This window comes from Ranitomeya variabilis, chromosome 2 (assembly GCF_051348905.1).
Source record: "Ranitomeya variabilis isolate aRanVar5 chromosome 2, aRanVar5.hap1, whole genome shotgun sequence".
NCBI classification, from domain to species: domain Eukaryota; kingdom Metazoa; phylum Chordata; class Amphibia; order Anura; family Dendrobatidae; genus Ranitomeya; species Ranitomeya variabilis.
In genome coordinates, this window is record NC_135233.1 from 887388023 (window position 1) to 887414478 (window position 26456).

General features: G+C 45.0%; 1 protein-coding gene across 1 annotated transcript in view; it reads left to right on the plus strand.

Moving 5' to 3' along the window:
* Positions 1-23360, plus strand: part of MCCC1 (methylcrotonyl-CoA carboxylase subunit 1) — an 86650-nt gene extending 63290 nt beyond the window's left edge. Inside the window, exons 14-19 of the mRNA XM_077290430.1 lie at positions 443-529; positions 8558-8607; positions 11108-11245; positions 19381-19488; positions 21712-21783; positions 22696-23360. Of these exons, the coding sequence (XP_077146545.1) occupies positions 443-529; positions 8558-8607; positions 11108-11245; positions 19381-19488; positions 21712-21783; positions 22696-22812 (572 nt within the window). The 3' untranslated portion in view covers positions 22813-23360. The remainder of the gene's footprint in view (positions 1-442; positions 530-8557; positions 8608-11107; positions 11246-19380; positions 19489-21711; positions 21784-22695) is intronic.
* The last annotated feature ends 3096 nt before the right edge of the window (positions 23361-26456 follow it).

The window sequence follows — 26456 nt, forward strand, 5'->3', positions numbered from 1 at the left end:
GAAGTGCCATCTTTGTGATATTTAAGGACAACTCCTTATATAATCTTACTTATTTTCTCAGTCTGATCCGATTTGAGAAAAAAATAGCAGACAAACACAGAATTATTGACTAACAATAGTCAGTGCAATCCGATTTTTCTTTATCAGATTTCACTCTTCTGTTTTAAACATGGATGAGTATGAGTCCTTAGAGGGAGCACATATTTTGGGTTGATATTATTGGGGTCTTACCTATTTGACAGGCGGATCTGACATTGGTTCACATAACTACCATTCTTGGGAATGGACAATACGAGTTTTGATTTTGAATTTTATTTAATCACAATATTTCATTTTTATGGTTTAATTATTCAGATGATACCACATAACATATTAGAACATAAGATCAATTGAATGATAAAATACATGATAATGAGCATTTTCCAATGTTTTCCTTTTGTAGATAGATTTTCTCCATTTGCATCCAGCAGTGGCAAACGAATAAATGTTCTGTATACCAGGCTCCTCTCCTTGATGGATGGAGAAAATAGTAAGTGGCTTTTATGTGGATTTATAGCTTTCGTCATATTTTTCTATGTACTGTGAAATTCCTTTTTAAAGTTGCTGTACTTCCCAATGTAAATATTTTTTTTTTATTTACAAAACACAGTATCTGCTTGAATATTGTTAATGTACAGTACAAGTTTTTTTTTGTTGTACTTTTGTACGTTTTGTAAGTTTTTCTATTTTTGCCACTGTGTATCCAGCTTATTGCTCAAACTACATTTCCCAACAGCACCCTGCTTCTCCTCAGTGCTGCTGGCTCCTTATGCTGTCTTGGGTGCTTTCTGATGGAGAGAGATCTCAACATGGGCAAATATTTATGTGGTTGAAGTTGACTATTGATAGTTGTGAATGTAGTGCCACTATTTGACCAATATTCATTAATTACAAACTACACATTTCATTGGCCGTTAATGGGGATCTTCAGGGACATGATCATGTTTTCCCTGCATGAATGGCATTTCCGATCATAGAATAGCTGTGCAGTGCTACAACAGGGCGGCTGTGAGAGGGTCTGGGGGATGTTTTATTAGATAAGGTAATGGGTGCATTTGCTTTTCATTAGTGACTGGGTTGTAAATGCAGCTGGTATCAGTAGGATTTTCAGCTAAACTCCTACCTCTCGGCTGTCAGATGATATATTCGAGTCGTTGGGTGCATCTGAGCATGCTCAACCCACAGCATTAAAACTATTACTAGGCAGGTCTAGTGGCAACGGAGGGCAATAAACCTGGGGGTGTTGTCATTAGGGGAGTGATAGCGGGAAATTGGTGCAGATTTAAAAATGGGTTGTTAATTGAGACTACATTCTAATTTGGGGAATAACCCTTTAATGAAGCAGCCACTACTCCAGAAAATCTGGTAACTCACCACAAAAATGCAATATTGTGTGGAATTTCATAAGACAAGAAATTAAAATCTTTGTGGTGCAACCTAAAACAGATGACCCCCTGGGGGAACCAACAGAGGGGGAGATTTGAGATCTGTATATTGGCTAGAGACTCTTAACAAGCAGAGGCTGTTAGAAGTGGAGAGCTCCTTTAAGCAGAGAAATCCAATTATCGCTTGATTAAAAATCGCAGATTGTTGTTGTTATTATTTATTTATATAGCACCAGTAATTCCATGGTGCTGTACATGAGACAGGTTACATCAAAATACAAATATCACTTACAGTAAGCAAACTAACCATGACAGACTGGCACAGAGGGGAGAGGACCCTGTCCTTGCGGGCTTACATTCTCTACAGTATTATGGAGACAGTAGGTCGGGGGTTGCAGTATCTCCGATGGTGTTGAGGTGGCCATGTGGTCATTACAGCTTGTAAGCTTCTTTGAAGAGGTGGGTTTTCAGGTTTCTTTTGAAGGATCCAAATGTGGTGGATAACCAGACGTGTTGGAGCACAGAATTCCTGAGGATGGGGGATATTCGGGAGAAGTCTTGGAGGCAATTGGGTGAGGAGCGAATAAGCATGGAGGAGAGTAGGAGGTCTTGGGAGGACCGGAGATTACGTGAGGGAAGATATTCTCTATTCATTTATGTCCAGCAGGAAAATCTCCCAAACAAAAGGCCGATATGTGTGAATGTATGCCACATGTGAGGGGGTATTGATATTTTCTCACATGGCCTAAACTAGAGAAAAACTGCATGTTTTCAAGTATTTTCTAGAACATGGCCACCTTGAAACTATACGTTTAATGCCTCATTCAGTAAGTCATTTAAATCCTTTGTGTTCCGCAACTCTACAGCATCAATTACCATCTCGTTTATTGTAAAATGTTCATGGCAATTAAGGGGTTTTTAGTTTTGGAAGAGACAAGATGAATGAATTGAGTTTTTGCCGGCTGATCAGAGACTTTTGGGTGGCCTTTGAAAAGTTTTTGACTTTCACCTGACATGGTTAATTTTTTTCTAATCACATCTACAAGATGACAGGACCTTTTTTGCTGAAACCTAACACAGTCAAAGGTAATACCTGTTTCCATAGTAATGGGATTTTTTTTTGTCTGCTACAAGTATTCAAGGCCAACTATTTATCATTACCTCCTTGTGTATTTGCCATACTTTTTTGTTGTATGATGCCTTTGTATTGAAAGCGATTATTTTGGCAGATGTCTGGTAAATTAACAGTCACACCATGGCATTTTTTTTTTCTTCCCCCTCTTCCAATAGCCATAACTTTTTTTATTTTTCCATCCATATAACCATATTAGAGCTTGTTTTTTGCAGGACGAGTTGTACTTTTGAATGACGCCATACATTTTATCATGTGAGCCACTGGAAAGTGGGAAAATAATTCCAAATGTATTGAAATTGCAAAAAAAAAGTGCAATTCCACAGTTGTGATTTTTTATTTATTTACTTACCATGTTCACTTTATGGTAAAACTGACCGGGCAGTGTGGTTCTCCAGGTCAGTATGAATACACAGATACCAAACATATTTTTCTTTTTTATTTAAGTGCTGAAAAAAAATTGGAAATTTATTTAAAAAAAACAAACACTTTTTTTTTTTTTTTTTGCTTGTGTTGCCACATTTCGAGACCCAGCGCGTTTAAAAATGTTTGGTATATGGAGCTGTGTGAGGGCTTAATTCTTGCCCCCTGTGCAGACGGTTTCACTTTTATTGCATTTTATTGCAATGTTGCGGCAGCTAAAAAAAAGTATTTTTGGAGTTTTGATACCTTCTCTTGTTACTCCGGTTACCGAACAGATTGATTTTTCTGTTTTAACCCCTTACTGACCTCGGACGTACTATACCGTCCGAGGTCAGCTCCCCTGCTTTGATGCAGGGCTCCGCGGTGAGCCCGCATCAAAGCCGGGACATGTCAGCTGTTTTGAACAGCTGACATGTGCCCGCAATAGGCGCGGGCAGAATCGCGATCTGCCCGCGCCTATTAACTAGTTAAATGCCGCTGTCAATCGCAGACAGCGGCATTTAACTACCGCATCCGGCCGGGCGGCCGGATATGACGTCATCGCCGACCCCCGTCACATGATCGGGGGTCGGCGATGCTTCTGAATGGTAACCATAGAGGTCCTTGAGACCTCTATGGTTACTGATCGCCGGTGGCTGTGAGCGCCACCCTGTGGTCGGCGCTCACAGCACACCTGCAATTCTCCTACATAACAGCGATCTGATGATCGCTGTTATGTAGCAGAGCCGATCGGGCTGTGCCTGCTTCTAGCCTCCCATGGAGGCTATTGAAGCATGGCAAAAGTGAAAAAAAAAAAGTTTTTAAAAATGTGAAAAAAATAAAAAAAAACATAAAAGTTTAAATCACCCCCCTTTCGCCCCAATCTAAATAAATCAATAAAAAAAAAATCAAACCTACACATATTTGGTATCGCCGCGTTCAGAATCGCCCGATCTATCAATAAAAAAAAAGCATTAACCTGATCGCTAAATGGCGTAATGAGAAAAAAAATCGAAACGCCAGAAATACGTTTTTTTGGTCGCCGCGACATTGCATTAAAATGCAATAACGGGCGATCAAAAGAACGTATCTACACCAAAATGCTATAATTAAAAACGCCAGCTCGGCACACAAAAAATAAGCCCTCACCTGACCCCAGATCACGAAAAATGGAGACGCTACGAGTATCGGAAAATGGCGCAATTTTTTTTTTTTTTTTTTTGCAAAGTTTGGAATTTTTTTTCACCACTTAGGTAAAACATAACCTAGACATGTGAGGTGTCTATGAACTCGTACTGACCTGGAGAATCATAATGGCAGGTCAGTTTTAGCATTTAGTGAACCTAGCAAAATAGGCAAGCAAAAAACAAGTGTGGGATTGCACTTTTTTTGCAGTTTCACTGCACTTGGAATTTTTTTCCCGTTTTCTAGTACACCATATGGTAAAACCAATGATGTCGTTCAAAAGTACAACTCGTCCCGCAAAAAATAAGCCCTCACATGGCCAAATTGACAGAAAAATAAAAAAGTTATGGCTCTGTGAAGGAGGGGAGTGAAAAACGAAAACGGAAAAACGAAAAATCCCAAGGTCATGAAGGGGTTAATAGTTCAGACACAAATGCAGCAATACATTTTTTTTTTTAAATTGTTTTTTTTTTAATAGGCAAAGGGGGGCGATTTGAACTTTTTGAATTTTTTTTTATTCATATTTTTAAAATCCTTTTTTTTTCACATATAAGTGTATTGGTTCCCTTATGGGACTTGAACCTGCGATTGTTTTACCTCTTGTACTATACATAGCAGAGTATCAGCCTAAGGCCGGAGTCACACCAGCGTTTGTGCTCCGATTCTCTCGCATGACAGGATCACAGCTGCGGAGGAGACAGTCACCTCTCTATCTCCGCTACTGTCCTGCTGTCGGGGTGAATTGCATTGCACTCGGGTGATATCCGAATGTTTCATAGACTTGTATGGGTGCGAGTGAGCTGAGTCTCGCTGCAAATCGTTATCTCACACCGAATCTGCATGAGAAATTAATCGCAGATCTGAGCTGCCCCGTAGAGTAACACTGGGCAGAGTGTAATGTGATGATTTATTGCATAGCACTGGGCCGTGTGATACGCTTGTGTGACTCCAGCATAACACTGGCTTTCACAGGAGAATCATTATGACAAGCACAGAGGTCTTCAGCAGACCCCTAGCTGTCATTGCAACAAATTGCTGCGCTGATTGATGCGTGAAATGATGTGCGTTAAATGCCGATGTCCACCCTCAGCTGTTAGAGGCAGATGATGGCTGTTGAAATCAGGCATCACCAGCTGGTAAAGATGCGTGCTTGAGAGCCGAGCCCACAGCAAAGTCATAAACACGACATATGATGTAAGTGTACTTCATATGTCATTAAGGGGTTAAATATTTTGTGTTTAGTTTCCTCCTAAAGTCTCTCTTTTTACTTTGTAAGTGACTTGTATACGCCATCTGCTTTTGTGATCCTGAATTGTAGTATTAGGCCGGAGTCACACTATAGAGGAATACAGACGAGTGCCATGCGAGAAAAAATCGCACAGCACTCGGCCCAATGTTAATCTATGGGGCAGCTCCCATCATCCGATTTTTATTCTCGGCCGTTTTATACTAGCGAGTGAAATGGCAGCATGCTGCGATTGTACGCATATATCAGCGAGAAAAAATCGGAGAACACATGGACCATCAGTGTCACTTGCGAGAAATACACAAGCATTTTCCTCATTTCAGCCCATTGAGCCATTAAATTCAATGGGGAAAAGCATTGAGAAATACGCATTTCATACGGATGCCATACGGATACATAGATGCGAGGAAATCTCATCATCGGATTGCAAACAAATTACCTACGGATCACCGTACGGAGAACACTTGTGCAATTCTCGGCCGTGAAAAACAGACTGATGTATTTATTTTTATATACGTTTTGTGCGACGCCGGCCTTAGTGTAATTCTCCTGTGAGCTCTTCCTTGTTTGGTTGACAGAAGTGATAAGCGAGTGTACTCTTGCTCGGGTTTTCCAGAGCACGCTCGGGTTGTCTCCGAGTATTTATGACTGCTCGGAGATTTTCTTTTCATTGTGGCAGCTGAATGATTTACAGCTACTAGACAGCTGTAACCCGGAGCAAAGAGTATACTCGCTTATCACTAGTTGACAGGCTTATCTATGGGAGGGAGCTTTCTTTATCTCTTGCAGACAGCAGTGATGAGGGGGATCACAGCAGCTGCAGCCAGTTGTCTCACAGCCTCACACAAAATGTTATGATAGAGTGAGAGAAAGCATCTGATCTTGGAACACAATGACAAAATGTTACTTTTTTTTTTTTTTTATAACAAAATAGTGAAAAAAAAACAACAATATATACAGTACAGACCAAAAGTTTGGACACGCCTTCTCATTTAAAGATTTTTCTGTATTTTCATGACTATGAAAATTGTACATTCACACTGAAGGCATCAAAACTATGAATTAACACATGTGGAATTATATACTTAGAAAAAAGTGTGAAACAACTGAAATTATGTCTTATATTCTAGGTTCTTCAAAGTAGCCACCTTTTGCTTTGATGACTGCTTTGCACACTCTTGGCATTCTCTTGATGAGCTTCAAGAGGTAGTCACTGGGAATGGTCTTCCAACAATCTTGCAGGAGTTCCCAGAGATGCTTAGCACTTGTTGGCCCTTTTGCCTTCACTCTGCGGTCCAGCTCACCGCAAACCATCTCGATTGGGTTCAGGTCTTGTGACTGTGGAGGCCAGGTCATCTGGCGTAGCACCCCATCACTCTCCTTCTTGGTCAAATAGCCCTTACACAGCCTTGAGGTGTGTTTGGGGTCATTGTCCTGTTGAAAAATAAATGATGGTCCAGCTAAACGCAAACCGGATGGAATAGCATGCCGCTGCAAGATGCCGTGGTAGCCATGCTGGTTCAGTATGCCTTCAATTTTGAATAAATCCCCAACAGTGTCACCAGCAAAGCACCCCCACACCATCACACCTCCTCCTCCATGCTTCACGGTGGGAACCTGGCATGTAGAGTTCATCCGTTCACCTTTTCTGCGTCGCACAAAGACACGGTGGTTGGAACCAAAGATCTCAAATTTGGACTCATCAGACCAAAGCACAGATTTCCACTGGTCTAATGTCCATTCCGTGTGTTCTTTAGCCCAAACAAGTCTCTTCTGCTTGTTGCCTGTCCTTAGCAGTGGTTTCCTAGCAGCTGTTTTACAATGAAGGCCTGCCGCACAAAGTCTCCTCTTAAGGCCGGAGTCACACTACAGCGTAATACAGACTAGTGCTATGCGATAAAAAATCGCATAGCACTCGGACCAGTATTCTTCTATGGGGCAGCTCACATAACAGTTTTTTTCCTTGGCCGTTTTCAGTGTGGGAGTGACTTCGCAGCATGCTGCGATTGCCACCGACACTCGGCCGAGTCTCTGCTCACTCGCACCCATATAAGCCTATGGGTGCGAGTGAGACAGCGCACATCACTCATATCATCCGAGTGATGTGCGTTATATGCTGACCCCGGCAATGGAAGAGATGGAGAAATTAGTTTCTCCGCCTCCTCCGCAGCTGTGCTCCGATCTGCTCTCTGCGAGAGGCTCGGAGCACAGATGCATGACACTCGGCTACTGCTGACAGCAGAGCAGGAGCCGAGTGTCATTAGCCCGGCCCCGGCCTAACAGTTGTTGTAGAGATGTGTCTGCTGCTAGAACTGTGTGGCATTGACCTGGTCTCTAATCTGAGCTGCTGTTAACCTGCGATTTCTGAGGCTGGTGACTCGGATAAACTTATCCTCAGAAGCAGAGGTGACTCTTGGTCTTCCTTTCCTGGGGCGGTCCTCATGTGAGACAGTTTCTTTGTAGTGCTTGATGGTTTTTGCCACTGCACTTGGGGACACTTTCAAAGTTTTCCCAATTTTTCGGACTGACTGACCTTCATTTCTTAAAGTAATGATGGCCACTCGTTTTTCTTTACTTAGCTGCTTTTTTCTTGCCATAATATAAATTCTAACAGTCTATTCAATAGGACTATCAGCTGTGTATCCACCAGACTTCTGCACAACACACCTGATGGTCCCAACCCCATTTATAAGGCAAGAAATCCCACTTATTAAACCTGAAAGGGCACACCTGTGAAGTGAAAACCATTCCCGGTGACTACCTCTTGAAGCTCATCAAGAGAATGCCAAGAGTGTGCAAAGCAGTAATCAAAGCAAAAGGTGGCTACTTTGAAGAACCTAGAATATTAGACATAATTTCAGTTGTTTCACACTTTTTTGTTAAGTATATAATTCCACATGTGTTAATTCATAGTTTTGATGCCTTCAGTGTGAATTTACAATTTTCATAGTCATGAAAATACAGAAAAATCTTTAAACGAGAAGCTGTGTCCAAACTTTTGGTCTGTACTGTATATATTATATTATGGAATTATTGGGATTTTGTGTGTATTTTCTGTTTCAGTGAGCTATAAAATATTACTAGATTCTGGGGATTCTTGATTCTTTTTGATAGACCGCTAGTCCTGCAGTATAATCTGTTTAGTTATTAGATCTTGTCTTTTTCCAGAAGTGGACATGAAGATCACTTATAACCACGATGGATCTTATGATATACAGGTAACTACAGAAATGTAGAGGAAAATGTGCTAAGACATAGTCTATTGAACATGAAAGTACTCTAGAGGAAGCGCTTAGCAAATGGGTTATGCGGCTCCTCTCTTTCACACGTGTATTGTGACCGTCCTGTTGATTAGGATAGGAGGAAAGGAAAAATGCCGATATTAGATGGAGAGGAAGAAAGAAGCATTGTGCAGCACTTGTCCATTGAGCATCTAGTACAGCAGTCCTTAAATGCAAAACCCGACAAATTGATGTGAAGAAAAAATAATTTCTAAATTATGACATAGGGCAAATAGAAAAATTAGATTACCCATGTATTTCAACATAGGAAAATAAATGTCCATATAAGAGCCAGAATAGCAATCGGCATTCCTGTACATCCCGGACTGTCGTATCTGGAGGCTGGATGGTAGCTGCATGATGGAGGAGATCATTCATTATAAATTGTGGCCACACCTGTATTACTGAGATGCATGCACCGATTGTTCTGTATACACTTCAGTATGGTGTTAAGGTACCTTCACACGAAACGACATTATAACGATATCGCTAGCGATCCGTGACGTTGCAGCGTCCTCGCTAGCGATATCGTTTAGTTTGACACGCAGCAGCGATCAGGATCCTGCTGTGATGTCGCTGGTCGCTGAATAAAGTCCAGAACTTTATTTGGTCGTCCGATCGCTGTGTATCGTTGTGTTTGACACCAAAAGCAACGATACCAGCGATGTTTTACACTGGTAACCAGGGTAAACATCGGGTAACTAAGCGCGGGGCCGCGCTTAGTAACCCGATGTTTACCCTGGTTACTAGCGTAAAATGTAAAAAAAACAAACAGCACATACTCACATTGCGTCCCCTGCAGTCTGCTTCCTCCTCTGACTCAGCACCGCAAAGTGAAAGTGAAAGCAGCACAGCGGTGACGTCACCGCTCTGCTCTCACTGTACGGCGCTCAGTCAGTCAGGAAGTGGACGCAGGGGGACGTGAATGTAAGTATGTGCTGTTTGTTTTTTTTACATTTTACGCTGGTAACCAGGGTAAACATCGGGTTACTAAGCGCGGCCCTGCGCTTAGTTACCCGATGTTTACCCTGGTTACCAGGGGACCTCGGCATCGTTGATCGCTGGAGAGCGGTCTGTGTGACAGCTCTGCAGCGATCGACATCGTTGTCGCTATCGCTGCAGCGTCGCTTCGTGTGAAGGTACCTTTACATGTCCTATATACTGTGCCAGGACAAGCTGACCCTATGGACACCATGTGAGGGCCGTCCTATTATATTCTTCTGCAACACTGTGTGTATTGTACAAGACATTGAAGAACTCAGGCCCGCTACATAAAAAGTAAAATGCAGTTTTTTCTGACTTCTATGTAAGCATTAGCTGTTACGCATATTAGTTATCTTAATTTTTTTTTAATCTTCATTCTTTTAGAATTTGTCATGACATTTTGAAGACCGTAAACCACTTTTTTGTTTTTCTAGGATTTTTCTAGGATTTTAGCCTGTGGTTCCACTGTATTATACAGCATGTTAGGTTCTGGGTATTATAATCTTTCCTAGGAGACCCTACCTCAAAAAAAAAAAAAATTGTAATTCCTCCTCATACTAGTAACCTATGTATTTAAGCTATACTTGTCATGTCAGGTGACTAGTTTTCCCCTTTGCAGACTTTCCTTGCTATCTTTGCTATCATGTCTCCCATACACTGAAGATGTAAGGGATTCCTGAGCAGAATAGCTGTGAATCCAGCACTGAAGTTAGCTAATCATGTCCTGTGTCACTAAATCTGAAGCATCATCTATCTGCGCTTGTTTGCTCCTCTCTTTGCTCTATATAGACTTCAATAGGTAGCTGTAATCTGATTCCATAGAGTGTGTTCACACTGCGTCATTTTCCTGTGGTCAGAAATGTCTGTTTTTCAGGCAGAAGACGCTTTATGAAGCGCTCGTGTTTCTCTGGAGCTTTATAAACTTAAGCTGTCTGGAGACAAAAAAAAAAAGGGTAATTTCCACTTTGTATCTTTTTTTTCTTTTTTTCACAGCAGTTTTCTAGACATAATTTTTTTTATCAATTTATTAAGTAACAAAGCAAAACCTAATTTGTATGTTTTGGGTTTTTTTAAGCAGAAATGCTCACAAAACTTTCAACACCCAGGTGTCTTTTCAGCCTTCCTGTTGACTTCTAACGTTCTGAGCATCTTCCCATTGGAAATCTGGTTGAAGAATGTTATTTCTAAATTGCTTGTCATCTATAAAAACCTGAACTGCAAATCATTTTCCCATACAAATAAATAGGACCCTTCTTTTGATTAGTTAGCAGACATGCTGACTTCTCTGATATGTTACGATATATTACAAAGTTGTTGTTTTTTATATATTCACATGTATTATTGCTCTCTATGCAAAGTTTAGTGACACGACTGTGACCATTTAAGCGACTTTATAGTAGGGCGGGTGTTACACAATAGCCTTTATACTGATGTTAATGTGCTTGTGTTACAGATTCATGACAGAGTTTTGAAAGTGTCTGGAGAACTTGTGAATGAAGCTGATGTGACTTATCTGAAATGCTCAGTCAATGGAATATTCTGCAAATCCAAACTCATTATCATTGATCACAATATACATCTTTTCTCCATGGTAACGACTGTTTTGTAGTATAGTACAATATTTAGAGGGTAACTAGACTTGCAAAAGTTTAGGTTTTTGTTTACATTTTGAAAGACCTTAAAGGTAACTTGTCACCCCCAAAATGGAAGTTGAGCTAAGTCCACCGGCATCAGGGGCTTATCTACAGCATTCTGTAATGCTGTAGATAAGCCCCCGATGTATCCTGAAAGATGAGAAAAAGAGGTTAGATTATACTCACCCAGGGGCGGTCCCGCTGCGATGGGCGTTGCGGTCCGGTCCGGGGCCTCCCATCTTCTTACGATCACATCCTCTTCTTGTACTCACGCTGCGGCTCTGGCACAGGCGTACTGATTTGCCCTGTTGAGGGCAGAGCAAAGTACTGCAGTGTGCAGGCGCTGGGCCTCTCTGACCTTTCCTGGCGCCTGCACACTGCAGTACTTTGCTCTGCCCTCAACAGAAAAGACAACATACACCTGTGCCGGAGCCACAGCGTGAAGACAAGAAGAGGACGGCATCCGATGAAGATGGGAGGCCCCGGACTGCAACGCCCATCGGACCGGGACCGCCCCTGGGTGAGTATAATCTAACCTCTTGTTCTCATCTTTTAGGATTCATCAGTGGCTTATCTACAGCATTACAGAATGCTGTAGATAAGCCCCTGATGCCAGTGGACTTAGCTCACCTTCCATTTTGGGGGTGACAGGTTCCCTTTAAAAAGCTATTCCGATCACCAATATCCAATCCCAATATGTAGCAGGTCTAATAATTAATAATATTAGCAAATACCTCCAAATTAGAAATGTAGTATAATTCTGCTGATTCGCTATGTCTTTTTCCTCATGTGCAGGTGTTGCAGAACCTTAAGTATCCATGGTTACAACCACTGATATAGTGACAGCTAATTGCTAGTGGTCGTAACCATAGATACCTAAGGTCCTGTAATGCCTGCACATGAGGAAAGAGATATAATGTATCAGAAAAACTATACTACGTTTCTAATTGCAGGTATTTGCTAATATTATTACATCTACTACATACACACAGATCTTGGAGATGGGAATATGCACATACTACTGGACAACCCCTTTTTAATAGCTTCACTTTGCATTACAAAATAAAAACATTGTATAGTTACCTCCTAGTTTGGTGCTGTTCCTTTGTGTTGTGTACTCTGGTGACTACTACCACCTATCAGTGGCCACTGATCAGCTACAGTCTTCTCTATTTTGATAGAATAATGAAGGCAGGTCGGCTGCAGCAGGCACATGTTCACTGAAGCATGCAACTCGTAGATCTGAAGAATGGTGCCAGTCCGGTAGGTAACGATAGTGATTTTTATACTGCACAGTGGAGCTATTACTAAGAGATTGTCTAGTAATCTACAACCTCTTTTAAACATTACTAAAAAAGAGAATGGACAGAATGCCGCTAGGCAAATATATATAACTGAACATGAGGCAGTGTGCGTCATACAGTCTGATCAGAATGTTACGCTATGAACCTCCTGTTCAGTTGTACATATTACTCTGTCGCCTCATTGGGGGACACAGGACCATGGGTGTTATGCTGCTGTCCACTAGGAGGCGACACTATGCATTATCTGAAAAAGATTAACCGTGGCTCCTCCTCTGCAGTATACACCCCTGGACGGCGTCAGCCTTCTCCAGTTTTTGCTTAGTGTCGCATAGGAGGCACACCTAAGATTTTTTACTCCATTTTTTTTCCGACGGATTACAGATGAAGAAAAGTGGGTCTCCTGTGAGACTCCCGGCATGGCTCTTTCCTCGGCCCCCTATTATGGGGTGCCCGGTTGAAGTAGAGATGGCTATTCCCCATGTTGCTCCTTCCCCAGTCCCTCGGGTGCTGGTTCGAAGTCGAGACCCCCCTCCTTCCCCAATTCCTCTTGGTTTCTGGGTTGAGGTCGAGGCGAGGATAAAGCCCCCTGAAGGTGACAACAGCACCCTCCCTATTCCCCCTCTGGGACATTAGGTTGAGACGCCTCAGGTAGGGCCTGTACAGGCAGCAATTCTGCTGCTCCCAGCAATGGGCCAGCACACTGCGCCTGCATCCAGGGACCCCAGCCCAGCTGCGGGCTCCTGTCGGGGCCGGGGGGAGTGCAGGCATGCATGGCACATACAGACACAGGGCTCCCTGCACCCCTGTCTCTGCGGCAGCACCAGCTCTATACTGCCTCAGGGGGACCCCTCACAGGGCCCCCCTTCCGCTTATAGCCCCACCGCTATCCTGCATTTAAATCTGAGGGGGTCCGGTTCAGATCCGACCAACCCCCCCCCCCCCGAACATCCGCTCCGGCATGGAGCCTCTCTGGGCATCAGGCATCTAATTTAGGCCCCGGCTTCAGCCTAGCTGAAGCCACCGCCTCCTCTCCGCCCCCCGGCCCGCCCCCCGGATGACAAATATGACACTCTACAGTGTCATTGAGGGGGTGGATCGAGACAGAAAGGGCGCGTTTTTACACAGCTTTGCCGCCTTTTTTTCTCAGCTCTCCGCCCCCTTCTCCCCTTGCCTCTTCTCCTCGGCGGCCATTTCTACTGCAGCAAGGATTAACCCTGCATCCCCCGGTCAGCAGGACCAGGCCAGCCAGTCTCCGGGGGGCACAGGACTGTGGATCTTCGGCGCTGGACCTAGGGGCAAACTGGTGGAGTAAGATCACAGCTGGGTTGTTTTACTCAGCTGTGAATCCATATTCCCTATAAGGCTCCCTATAGGGTCCTCTGCATAGCTACCCCTGTAAGGTCCTCTGCAGGCCCTTCTGCACTCTGTGCACTATGCCGGGCTCAAGGTCCAGGAGAACCAGGCAGGACTGCTATTATGCATTCTGCACAGCCTGCAGGACCGCTCTCCCCAGTGGCAACACGTACGCACTGCCAGGACTGCATCCAGACTTCTGCGTCAGAGCCCCAAGAAGCCCCTGCCAATGCCTCGGTGTCTAATGCCACGCCGGAAGGGGTCACTCAGAGGTTCAATCTATGACGCAGTCTATAGATAACAAACCTCCACATTGCTTCAGGCTCTGCAAAGTTATGCCTCGGCTATGACCGTTACCCAGCAAAGGGAGAGCTTAACTCAGGAACAGAACGACCTGGCACATCCACGTCTAGGTCAGGACGCAAGCGGACCCATAGGTCAAGTCCATCTGCGTCATCCCATAGCACACGGTCATCCCCTTCTAGGGAGATGCACCTCAGTTCCAGGTCATCTAGACCGTCCCCTTCCAGGGGCAGACAGTGCAGATCTCCGCAATCCCTGACCAGAGAAGGCCTCCTCCCCAGCTCACCCAACAGGGGACGCCTCAGTGATACACAGGATTCGGAAGGCATCTCGTGACTCCGACTCAGACAGGGAAACGGAGGGGTCCCTGATCCCAATCCCCCCTAGCAATACAGCGCTAGTCGAGGACATAATCTCTTCCATCCATCCATCAGGTGCTGGACATTTCTAATCTGCCACCAGAGGCCCCAGAACAAGATTTCCTTTGAAGGACCTCTGAAGCCGCCTAAGGTTTTTCTCTAACCACCCAGAGTTTAAAGTGATCCCTAAAATGCAGCTCTCACAGCCTGAGAAAAAAATTGCTAATCGCAAATATCTGGAGGCAAAGTACCTTTTCCCACAGAAGGACACCAAGGAATGGACAGATCCACCCAAAGTGGACCCCCCAGTCTCTAGACTAGCAGCACAGACCCTCTCTTCACTGCCAGATAGCTCAACCCTCAGGGACGCAGCAGACCGGCAGGTAGAACGCATGGCTCGTTCAATTTTTTCGAGGCTGCAGGGGCCTCCCTAGCTCCCGCGTTCGCTTCAGTTTGGGCTGCCAAGGCCAAAAATTTACAAGCTGGCCTCCAAGCATCTGCTCCTGAGCTGTCGGACCAAGCGGTTCAAATAGCAGTTGTAGCAGATTACATGCTTCATGCAGCTCTGGATTCAGCAAGGGGCGTAGCGGGGATAGCATCAAACACCATCACGATTCGGCGTATCCTCTGGCTGCGGAATGGAAAGCGGACGCAGCCTCAAAGAAGTCCCTCACGCACCTCCCGTATCTCAGTGGGTGACTTTTTCGGTGAAGAGTTTTCTCACAATGATATCCAACGCCACCGGGGGTAAGAGTACTTCTCTCCCTCAACTGAAACCTATACGCACTTAGAAGAAGTGTAACAAACCTGATTCCGATCCTTTCGGAATTCCTCGGGCTGGTCCGTCTCGCGCCCAGCACGTAACCGTTCCCCACACAGGGACAACACAGGGACAACTCATGGTCGACGCAAAGGTCGGACAAGACCTGGCAGTTAAAAGCAGGCCAGTCAAAGCCCAAAGGAGGAAAACCTCAGACTTTTTTCCTCCTCATGACTCACAGACCCCGGAAGACATCCCACCCGTAGGCGACTTTGCTCTTTTCAGCAAGTCTGGATGCCTACTACAGAAGACAGGTGGGTCAGGGAACTAGTGTCTTCCGGATACAAGATAGAGTTCAACTTCCAACCCACCGAACCGATTTTTCCTCTCTGTTCCCCCAAAACCGCCAGCCAAGGCTCGTGCCTTCCACCAAGCGGATTCCTCGCTTCTTCAAGCAGGAGTCATAGTACCGGTTCCCGCGGCTGGGTGCTTCCTAGGGTTCTACTCCAATCTATTCCTAGTCCCCAAGAAAGGAGGAAGAGTACGGCCCATACTGGACCTAAAACAACTCAACAAATACGTACGGGTTCGTCACTTCCGCTGGAGTCCCTTCAGTCCATCATTGCGTCCATGGAGAAGGGAGAATATCTCGCCTTCATAGATATACAAGACGCATACCTGCATATACCGATTGCACCTGCTCATCAGAGTTTTTTCTCAGGTTCGCAATCTGCCAGGACCACTACCAGTTCGTGGCTCTCCCATTCGGACTCGCCACGGCTCCCAGAATGTTTACCAAGGTCATGGCAGCCACCATGGACGTCCTGCACTCCAGAGGCATAGTAGTCGTTCCATACCTGGACGATCTACTCATCAAGGCTCCTACCTTCAAGGACTGCGAGCTCAGCGTCTCAATCACAACCGACACTGAGTCGCATGGGCTGGTTAGTCAACCTACAAAGGTCATCACCAACCCTGAGTCAGTCTCTGACCTTCCTGGGAATGCTATACAACACCTCCAGGGGTCTAGTGCTCTTTCCCAGGGACAAGGCACTGGCTCTCCGCCTAGGAGTTCGCATCCTCCTCCGCAAACCCCCTCGATCTCCGGTTTGCCATGAGAGTCCTCTGCAGGATGGGGGCAGCAATAGAAGCGGTCCCATTTGGCCTAGTTTCACCTCAGGCCTCTCCAACTAACCATTCTCAAGTCCTGGGACAGGAATCCTTTTTCCTCTCGACAGGGAATTCCAGCTAATGTCAACCAGGAGGTCCCTGCACTGGTTGCTCAAGCCAACCTCGCTAGCAAAGGGGAAATCCTTTCTCACAGGTCAATGGAAGGTTCTGACCACCGATGCGAGCCTGGCGGGTTGGAGTGCAGTGCACCTACACCACAGGGCACAGGGCAAGTGGTCCCCAGTGGAAGCGACCATGCCCATCAACATCCTGGAAATTCGTGCCATCCTCCTGGCATTGAGGGCCTTCCATCACTTACTGGCAGCCTCTCACATCAGAATACAATCGGACAATGCCACGTCTGTGGCATATGTGAATCACCAAGGGGGGACCCGCAGTACCCAGGCGATGCGAGAAGTGTCACACATCCTCCACTGGGTGGAGGACACAGGCTCGGTTCTCTCGGCTGTCCACATTCCGGGTGTGGACAACTGGGAAGCAGACTTCCTCAGACGTCAAGGAATAGATTCGGGAGAGTGGTCTCTCCATCCTGAAATTTTTCGCCAGATCTGCCATCACTGGGGGACCCCAGATGTGGACCTAATAGCATCCCACTTCAATGCCAAGGTCTCCAACTTCATGGCCAGAGCACACGATCCGCGGTCGCTCGGAGCAGACGCTCTAGTTCAGGACTGGACCCAGTTCCAGCTTCTGTACATTTTTCCACCTCTCCCCCTGTTATCCAAGAGTGGTGAGGAAGATCAAGCAAGATGGAGTTCCAACCATCTTAATCGCACCGGTCTGGCCCAGACGTACATGGTACGCCGACATCGTACAACTTACAGCAGATACCCCCTGGCACCTCCCCGACCGCCCAGATCTTCTATCACAAGGCCCGTTCTACCACCAGAACTCAGGGGCTCTCAATTTGACGGCGTGGCCCTTGAAACCTGGGTTCTAACCCAGGCAGGGCTCTCGATGGACGTCATTAGGACCATGATCAGGGCCAGCCTCTGCCAAGATCTATGACCGTACCTGGAAAGTTCTCTTTACCTAGTGCGAAATCGCGGCCAGACCCCATTCCCTTCTTCCCTCCCCAAACTACCTGGTTTTTCTCCAATCGGGTCTGGAGGCCAGGCTGTCCCTGGGCTCGCCTAAGAGCCAGGTGTCAGCCCTCTCAGTGCTTTTTTTAAAAGGCGCATTGCTACCAAGCCGCGAGTAAGGACTTTTCTTCAGGGGGTTTCCCGATTTGGTTCCCCCCTACAGACGAGCACTAGAAACGTGGGACCTCAACCTGGTCCTGACAGCATTGCAGGAACCACCCTTCGAACCCCTTAAGGAGGTCCCGCTCCGTCTTCTCTCCCAGAAGGTGTTTTTTTTTTTTTTTTTTTTTCCTTGTGGCAATCACCTCGCTACGCAGGGTGTCTGAACTGACAGCACTCTCCTGCAGACGGCCCTTCCTGATTTTTCACCAGGACAAGATAGTTCTCCGTACGGTCCCATCCTTCCAAAGGTTGTGTCCGACTTCCACCTCAATGAGGAAATTTCTCTGCCTTCCCTTTGTCCGGTCCCGTTCATAGAGTGGAGAGGGCTCTGCATGCGCTTGACCTTGTCAGGGCATTGCGTATATATGTGTCTAGGACTGCGTCCTTCCGAAGGTCTGATCCCTTTTCCTTCTTCCGGAAGGTGGCCGCAAGGGTCTGCCAGCTTCCAAAGCTACCCTTGCCAGGAAGATCACATCCACCATACAAGAGGCCTACCGCCTTAAGAATTCTCCTCTTCCAGCCGGTATTACGGCACACTCTACACGGGCGGTAGGGGCCTCCTGGGCCATTCGGCTCCAGGCTTCGGCACAAGTGTGTAAGGCGGCCACTTGGTCTAGCCCACACTCGTTTACTAAACACTACAGAGTTCATACCCAGTCCTCAGCAGAAGCGAGCCTGGGTAGATGTGTTCTGCAGGCGGCGGTGCCCCAAGTATAGGGGCCTGTCTGCACAATATTCGTCCATTACTTCCCACCCAGGGACTGCATTGGGACGTCCCATGGTCCTGTGTCCCCCAATGAGGCGACAGAGTAAAGGAGATTTTTGTGTACTCACCGTAAAATCTCTTTCTCTTAGCCTCTAATTGGGGGACACAGCTCCCACCCTGTTGCCCTTTTCGGGCCGTTGTTACTGTTGAGTTCTCATATTGTTCTTTGAGCTTGTACATAGTGGCCTTCTTATAGGCATGTCTATGTTATTCATGTTACATTCCTCCTACTGCTTTTGCACAAAACTGGAGAAGGCTGACGCCGTCCAGGGGTGTATACTGCAGAGGAGGAGCCACTGTTAATCTTTTTCAGATTATGCATAGTGTCGCCTCCTAGTGGACAGCAGCATAACACCCATGGTCCTGTGTCCCCCAATTAGAGGCTAAGAGAGATTTTACGGTGAGTACACAACAATCTCCTTTTTTGCCTAGCGGCATTAGGGCAGTGTATGACTTTTCGAGGTGCTGTCCATGTTCCTTTTTCAGTGTATTACTAGAAAGACTTCATGAGCTCTTGAACAATGGTGTGCGTGCTCAATAGAAAGTCTGTGGGTCCTGCTTGTTCTTGTAGGAGCTCGGCACTTCTGCTTGAGGGATCAGTCGGGTGGGGGGCTCCAAGAGCAATGTTCCCCACCATGCTGCAGGACTTAAGGGCCGACAACATGTAAAAAAGACTTAATCTTACTACATCGGTTAACAAAATGACTTATGGGTTTAAACTCTGTATGCAAGCCAGTGGAATGCGCCAAGTCAAGATTTACAGACTAACTAAATATACACAGAATACTTATTTTTGTTCCCTTTCTCTCCAGGACGGTAGTGTGCAGCTGGGTATACCTGCGCCAAAATTTCTATCAGAAGTGAGCACATCAGGGAGCCAAGGTGGGGCTGTAGCTCCAATGACTGGAACAATAGAAAAGGTAACGTCATTTAATAAAGTACAGAATAATCATCAACCTAAGGGTACTGTCACACATTGGCTCTTTGATCGCTACGACGGTACGATCCGTGACGTTCCAGCGATATCCATACGATATCGCTGTGTCTGACACGCAGCAGCTATCAGGGATCCTGCTGAGAATCGTACGTCGTAGCAGATCGTTTGGAACTTTCTTTCGTCGCTGGATCTCCCGCTGTCATCGCTGGATCGTTGTGTGTGACAGCGATCCAGCGATGCGTTAGCTTGTAACCAGGGTAAACATCGGGTTACTAAGCGCAGGGCCGCGCTTAGTAACCCGATGTTTACCGTGGTTACCAGCGTAAAAGTAAAAAAAAACAAACAGTACATACTCACATTCCGGTGTCTGTCCCCCGGCGTTCTGCTTCTCTGCACTGTGAGCGCCGGCCGGCCGGAAAGCGAGCACAGCGGTGACGTCACCGCTGTGCTTTCCGGCTGGCAGACACAGTGCAGAGAAGCAGAACGCCGGGGGACAGACACCGGAATGTAAGTATGTAGTGTTTGTTTTTTTTACATTTACGCTGGTAACCACGGTAAACATCGGGTTACTAAGCACGGCCCTGCGCTTAGTAACCCGATGTTTACCCTGGTTACCCGGGGACTTCGGCATCGTTGGTCGCTGGAGAGCTGACTGTGTGACAGCTCCCCAGCGACCACACAATCACTTAGGCTGGTTTCACACTTGCGTTTTTGTCTGCAGCGTTTTTTGCACAAAAAACGCATGCGTTTTTTTTTCCTATATTTAACATTGAAAACGCATGCGTTTTTTTGCACATGCGTTTGGTCGCGTTTTCAAACGCATGCGTTTTTTGTCTGCATGCGTTCATTTTCAAAAATGCTACCTGCAGTATTTTCTTGCGCGTTTTTTTGCCGCGAAAAAACGCATGCGTTTTTTCGCGGCAAAAAAATGCATTGCTGTCTATGTAAACGCATGCGTTTTTAAGCACATGCGTTTGTTTGCGCTAAAAACGCATGCGTTTTTATAGAAAAAAACCAGAAAACACACTGAAAAGCCACCCACCACCATCAAGGTGATAAAGGGATCCAAACCCTAACCCTAACTCTACCCCTAACCTCACCCCTAACCGTTTAATGAACATTTTCTGACAGTCATATTGCCACGTATTTAAGTGCCACGTGCCACATATTTAAGTGCCACGTGCCACGTATTTCAGTGCCACGTATGCCACGTGCCACGTATTTAAGTGCCACGTGCCACGTATTTAAGTGCCACGTGCCACGTATTTAAGTGCCACGTGCCACGTATTTAAGTGCCACGTGCCACATATTTAAGTGCCACGTATTTCAGTGCCACGTATGCCACGTGCCACGTATTTAAGTGCCACGTGCCACGTATTTAAGTGCCACGTATTTAAGTGCCACGTGCCACGTATTTAAGTGCCACGTGCCACGTATTTAAGTGCCACGTGCCACGTATTTAAGTGCCACGTGCCACGTATTTAAGTGCCACGTGCCACGTATTTAAGTGCCACGTGCCACGTATTTAAGTGCCACGTATTTAAGTGCCACGTGCCACGTATTTAAGTGCCACGTGCCACGTATTTCAGTTGCACGTATTTCAGTGCCACGTATTTCAGTCACGTTTAGGGTTAGGGGTAGGGGTAGGGTTAGGGTTTTCTTGTTTTTTCTTGTGTTTTCCTGTGTTTTCTTGTGTTTTTCTATAAAAACGCATGCGTCTAAAAAACGCATGCGTTTTACCGCGTTTACATGCGTTTTTCACACATGCGTTTTTTTAAAAAAACGCATGCAGACAAAAACGCAAGTGTGAAACCAGCCTTACCAACGATCACGGCCAGGTCGTATCGCTGGTCGTGATCGTTGGTAAATCGTTTAGTGTGACAGTACTCTTACTCAATGAAATGTAGAAAATATAGCTGGAGTGACATGAATTCATTGTGTTCATTATTATAAGGCTCTGTTCACACAGCCTTTCTACAGGTCTTTGTTTTTCATCATATGCGGCACTGTTTTTATGTATTTGGCAAACGAGACCTGAACCTTCTGTTAGTCAGTGGGATCCTTCTAGAATTCAATGATATGCGATTGAAAACAGGTGTAGTGATGCTCCATTATTCACTGCAGCCAGGATGCAAATGTGAACACATTCTAGAGCACAGCACTGAGGCTCCTGGTTATGCTATTCATTTATTCCATTTCTTCTCAGGTATTTGTAAAAGCCGGTGATAAAGTAGAAGCTGGAGATCCTCTGATGGTCATGATTGCTATGAAAATGGAGGTAAATTATGGAATCAGTCCCTGCTGCAAATAAAGCAACTAAAAAGTGTCAGCAGCAAGGTTCCTATGAATTGCACATGGCTCCTTTTTATACTGTGTGTCGGGGGACCTGTCAGTGTGACTGAGCGTGCCTGGGGAAGCTGGCCACGACTAGTCACCTTGTCCCTGGCCACACTTTCATGTATGTTTTCTCTGAAACTCCGCAAAGTTTAAGAGTAAAACATACATGTTTAGATTTCAGGAGCTTGTCTCTGATTTATGGTGCCCATGGGTTTTGCTTCGATTTTATTTTCGCTGCTCCACTAAGGATTACAATTTTTGTTTTAATCCACCATATGTCTCTAGAGATATGCACTTTTTTAATTTAGTGATCATTTTTATGGCCTTTTACGAAGGGTGCATTAGACATAGGGTGCTTGTGCAGAGCAGCCAACAAACACATCCCCAGAGAATTAGATGAGCAACGTCGCTTTGGTAAAGACCATAGAAAAGGCCCATAGCTATGGAACTGAATGGCGGATTAAAAAGAAACCTAATACTTGGGAGCAGTGGCGAAAAAATAAGAGCAAAAACTGTCCACTAGTGATGAGTGAGCATGCTTGGGTGCTAACTGAGTGACTTTGGCGTGTTCAAAAAATGCGTTTGAGTTCTTGCGGCTGCATGGCTCTCGGCTGTTCTACAGCCACAACACATGCAGGGATTGCATAACAAATCTGAGCACTTCACTCATCACTACTGCCCACTTCTGATTTGACAGGTCCTCTTTGACAACTGATACAATAGTGCATTAGTTTTTTTGCCATGTAGCATTGGGATTCTGAGAAAATCTGGCCAGGGAGAACCAAAGTTTAATTTGTGGTTCTGTGAAATACAGATTTTAATATACAAAATGTGTACTTATTTATTCTCACAGCACACAATAAGAGCACCCAAAGCTGGGACCATCAAAAAGGTTCACTTCAAGGAAGGCGTCCAGGCCAGCAGGCACGCTCCACTTGTTGAATATGAAGACAAAGCCGATTCTGAATAACTTCCATGAAGTATCCTCCTTGTGTTAAAACAACATTTATGACTATGGTTCTATATGGCTGTCACTTTATATACATTACATACTGTTTCACAAACAGAAGACCAAGAATAAAAGTGCTATTGATTTGTAACACTACCTGATTCTCAGATTTCAAGATGTTGGCTCAGACCTTTTGAAGGAACAATCCAGGAAAACCTAATAATAATACATTTATTTAGATAGCACCAACATATTCCACAGCACTTTACAATTAAGCATTAACATCTTAGTGCAGAACCGGAGAGTGAGTGTATGAAGAGCATACCGGTGACCTCAACCTCTTCCTGGGGCCCTGCATGAAGACTCGCGCTGCCCAGCAGAAAAGGAGTCATATACTGTGTGCCTAAAAGGCTAGTGCCTCAGGTCAGGTGATCCGTATACTGCAGTCTGTAGCCAGACCCCGAAAGCTGGAGGTGTGAATCCAGCCTAACCTACAGATTTACTTACGGTTTGTCCCTGCGCTGTGGATAATTACTCAATGAGATCAATAAAATACATGAACTATACAACGGTTTGTGTTTTTGGCCTAGATAATGTTTCTCTAACTGTAATATTAATTGTGAAATAACTTAAATAACTATATTGCATTAGTAATCAATGCAGAAATTCAGGTAATTCCAAAGTTGGGTACTTAACGAATATCCCCAAAAATAATAGTGCTACAATACAACTCTTTGACACATCAAAATGTACCGTAAGGCTTTTTCCAAAGCCTGAGTACGGGCTATGATGAAAGGATTTGCCGTGGGTCTCTGGACCTGAACTTGATTAGCTTTATACAGTATATGCCTTATAAGGCTTTCAAATTCTGGTTCGGAGTCCCATGGTCAGACCTTTCATCACAGTCCATACTCAGATCGTGAAACGGATACAGCGGCATGTAAAAGTTTGGGCACCCCTGGTCAAAATTACTGTTCTTGTGAACAGTTAAGCAAGTTGAAGGTGAAATGATCTCTAAAAGGCCTAAAGTTAAAGATGATGCATTTCTTTTGTATTTTAGGCAAAAGTAATTATTTTTTATATTTTTAAACTTAAAAAAAGGAGAATGAACAGATGCAAAAGTTTGGGCACCCTTGGAGATTTGTGCCCAGATAGCATTGACCAAGGTTTCAGACCTTAATAAGCCTGTTAGGGTTACAGCTTGTTCACTATCATCATTAGGGAAAGGCCAGGTGATGCAAATTTCCAAGTTTTATAAAAACCTAGCCTCCTCTAATCTTGTGCCAAAAAACAGCAGCTATTTGTTCTTCTAAGCAGCTGCCTAGCACTCTGAAAATGGTGGAGGCCCACAAAGCAGGAGAAGACTATAAGAAGGCAGGAAAGCGTTTTCAAGTTGCCCTTTCCTCAGTTTGAAATGTAAAGAATAAATGACAGTTACCAGGAACAGTGGAGGTCAATATAAGTTCTGGAAGACCAAGATAAATTTCAATGAGAGCTGCCTGTGGAATTGCTAGCGAGGCAAATCAGAACCCTCTGCTTGACTGCAAAAGATCTTCAGAAAGCTTTTGTAGACTCTGGAGTTGCGCTCGCTACATTGTTCTACTGTTCAGACACTCCTGCACAAATATGGACTTCATGGAAGAGTCATCAGAAGAAAACGTGTGTGTGTGGTGTGTGTATATATATATATATATATATATATATATATATATATATATATATATATATATATATATATATATATATATATATATATATATATACATATACATCCTCACCATAACATGCTGAAGTTGAAAACCGGATGTCTTCTACAAATGGATAATGATCCCAAACACACCTCAAAATCCACAAAAGACTACCTTAAAAAGAGGCAAGCTGAAGGTTTTACAATGGCCCTCACAGCCCCCTGATCTGAGCAGCATTGCAAATCTGTGGCTAGACCTCAAAATAGCAGGGCATGCAAGATGACCCAGGAATCTCACAGAACTGGAAGAATTTTCCAAGGAAGAATGGATGAAAATACCTCAACAAAAATTGAAAGACTCTTGGCTGGCTACAAAAAGCATTTACAAGCTGTGATACTTGCAAGAAGGGGGGCTTCTAGGTACTAACCACCCAGGGTACCCAAACTGTTGTATTGGCTCATTTTCATTTTTGTAACCAGGAGTTCCCAAACTTTTACATGCCACTGTCCTAAGGCTCATTCACACACCAGGTTTCTACATGTGCTGTTTTTTTCTCTGTTTTTCACAGCCCAATGGTTCACTATAATTTGTGGAGATGTGATTTGCAGCCCAAGCGCCCATATTTAAGTGAGATCAGGGGTATATAATAGACCGCACATTGGCATCCTAGCTGCATCTCTGAGCGCTCCATTTTTCACCAACTGCTAGTAGAAGCTTGGAAAACGTCAATTTTTTTTTTGCATGTTAGAAGAACAGATGAGACTCACATGGTAAAAAATGGTTACACAGACAAACCTATGAATATCTGTTCGTTTTATGCATTCAAGTGTGAATTCATTTGGACTGGTGTTTGGTCTAAATGAGGGACGTGCAGGATAAGATGGGCTTGATTCATTAAAAGATGCACTCCACTTAATGAATTCGGCACATCTTGCCAGTGGTGAGCACCTCACCGGAAATGTTACTCCAGTTGAGAACTAGAGTAACATTTATAGCGTAACCTTTTGTGTTATGAAACTTGAAGGTGTTTTACTGCGTAATTCTGGGGTAAACACAATTATTAATTCAGAGGTCATAGTTTTTATTAAAACTGAGGTCCTGGTTCATGAAAGAGTTATTGACTGCACCCTGAAATGAGACAAACCTCTTGCGGCTTTTGGCAGTTCATTAAGACTGTTGTACAAAACTCCAGTGTTAAAGGGAACCTGTCACCCCCCAAAATCGAAGGTGAGCTAAGCCCACCGGCATCAGGGGCTTATCTACAGCATTCTGTAATGCCATAGATAAGCCCCCGATGTATCCTGAAAGATGAGAAAAAGAGGTTAGATTATACTCTCCCAGGGGCGGGTGGTCCGATCCGATGGGCGTCGCAGTCCGGTCCGGGGCCTCCCATCTTCATAAGATGACATCCACTTCTTGTCTTCACGCCGTGGCTCCGGCGCAGGCGTACTTTGTCTGCTCTGTTGAGGGCAGAGCAAAGTACTGAAGTGCGCAGGCGCCGGGCCTCTCTGACCTTTCCCGGTGCCTGCGCACTGCAGTACTTTGCTTTGCCCTCAACAGGGCAGACAAAGCACGCCTGCGCCGGAGCCACGGCGTGAAGACAAGAAGAGCACGTCATCGTAAGAAGAAAGGAGGCCCCGGCCCGGACCGCGATGCCCATCAGACCGGACCGCAGCGGGACCGCCCCTGGGTGAGTATAATCTAACCTCTTTCTCATCTTTACAGAATGCTGTAGATAAGCCCCTGATGCAGGTGGGGTTAGCTCACCTTCAATTTTGGGGGTGACAGGTTCCCTTTAATGAATCTGGACCTGAGCACGTGGGTTTGGAAAAGTCACAAATAAGTCTTCATTTTTATTTATTAACCACTTTCTTATATGGCACCAATCTATCCTGCAACACTGTACAGATAGTCATTAAACGGGGCTCACAATGTAAATTCTCATATATAAATGTGCCAAATTGTGGAGCTTCTGTA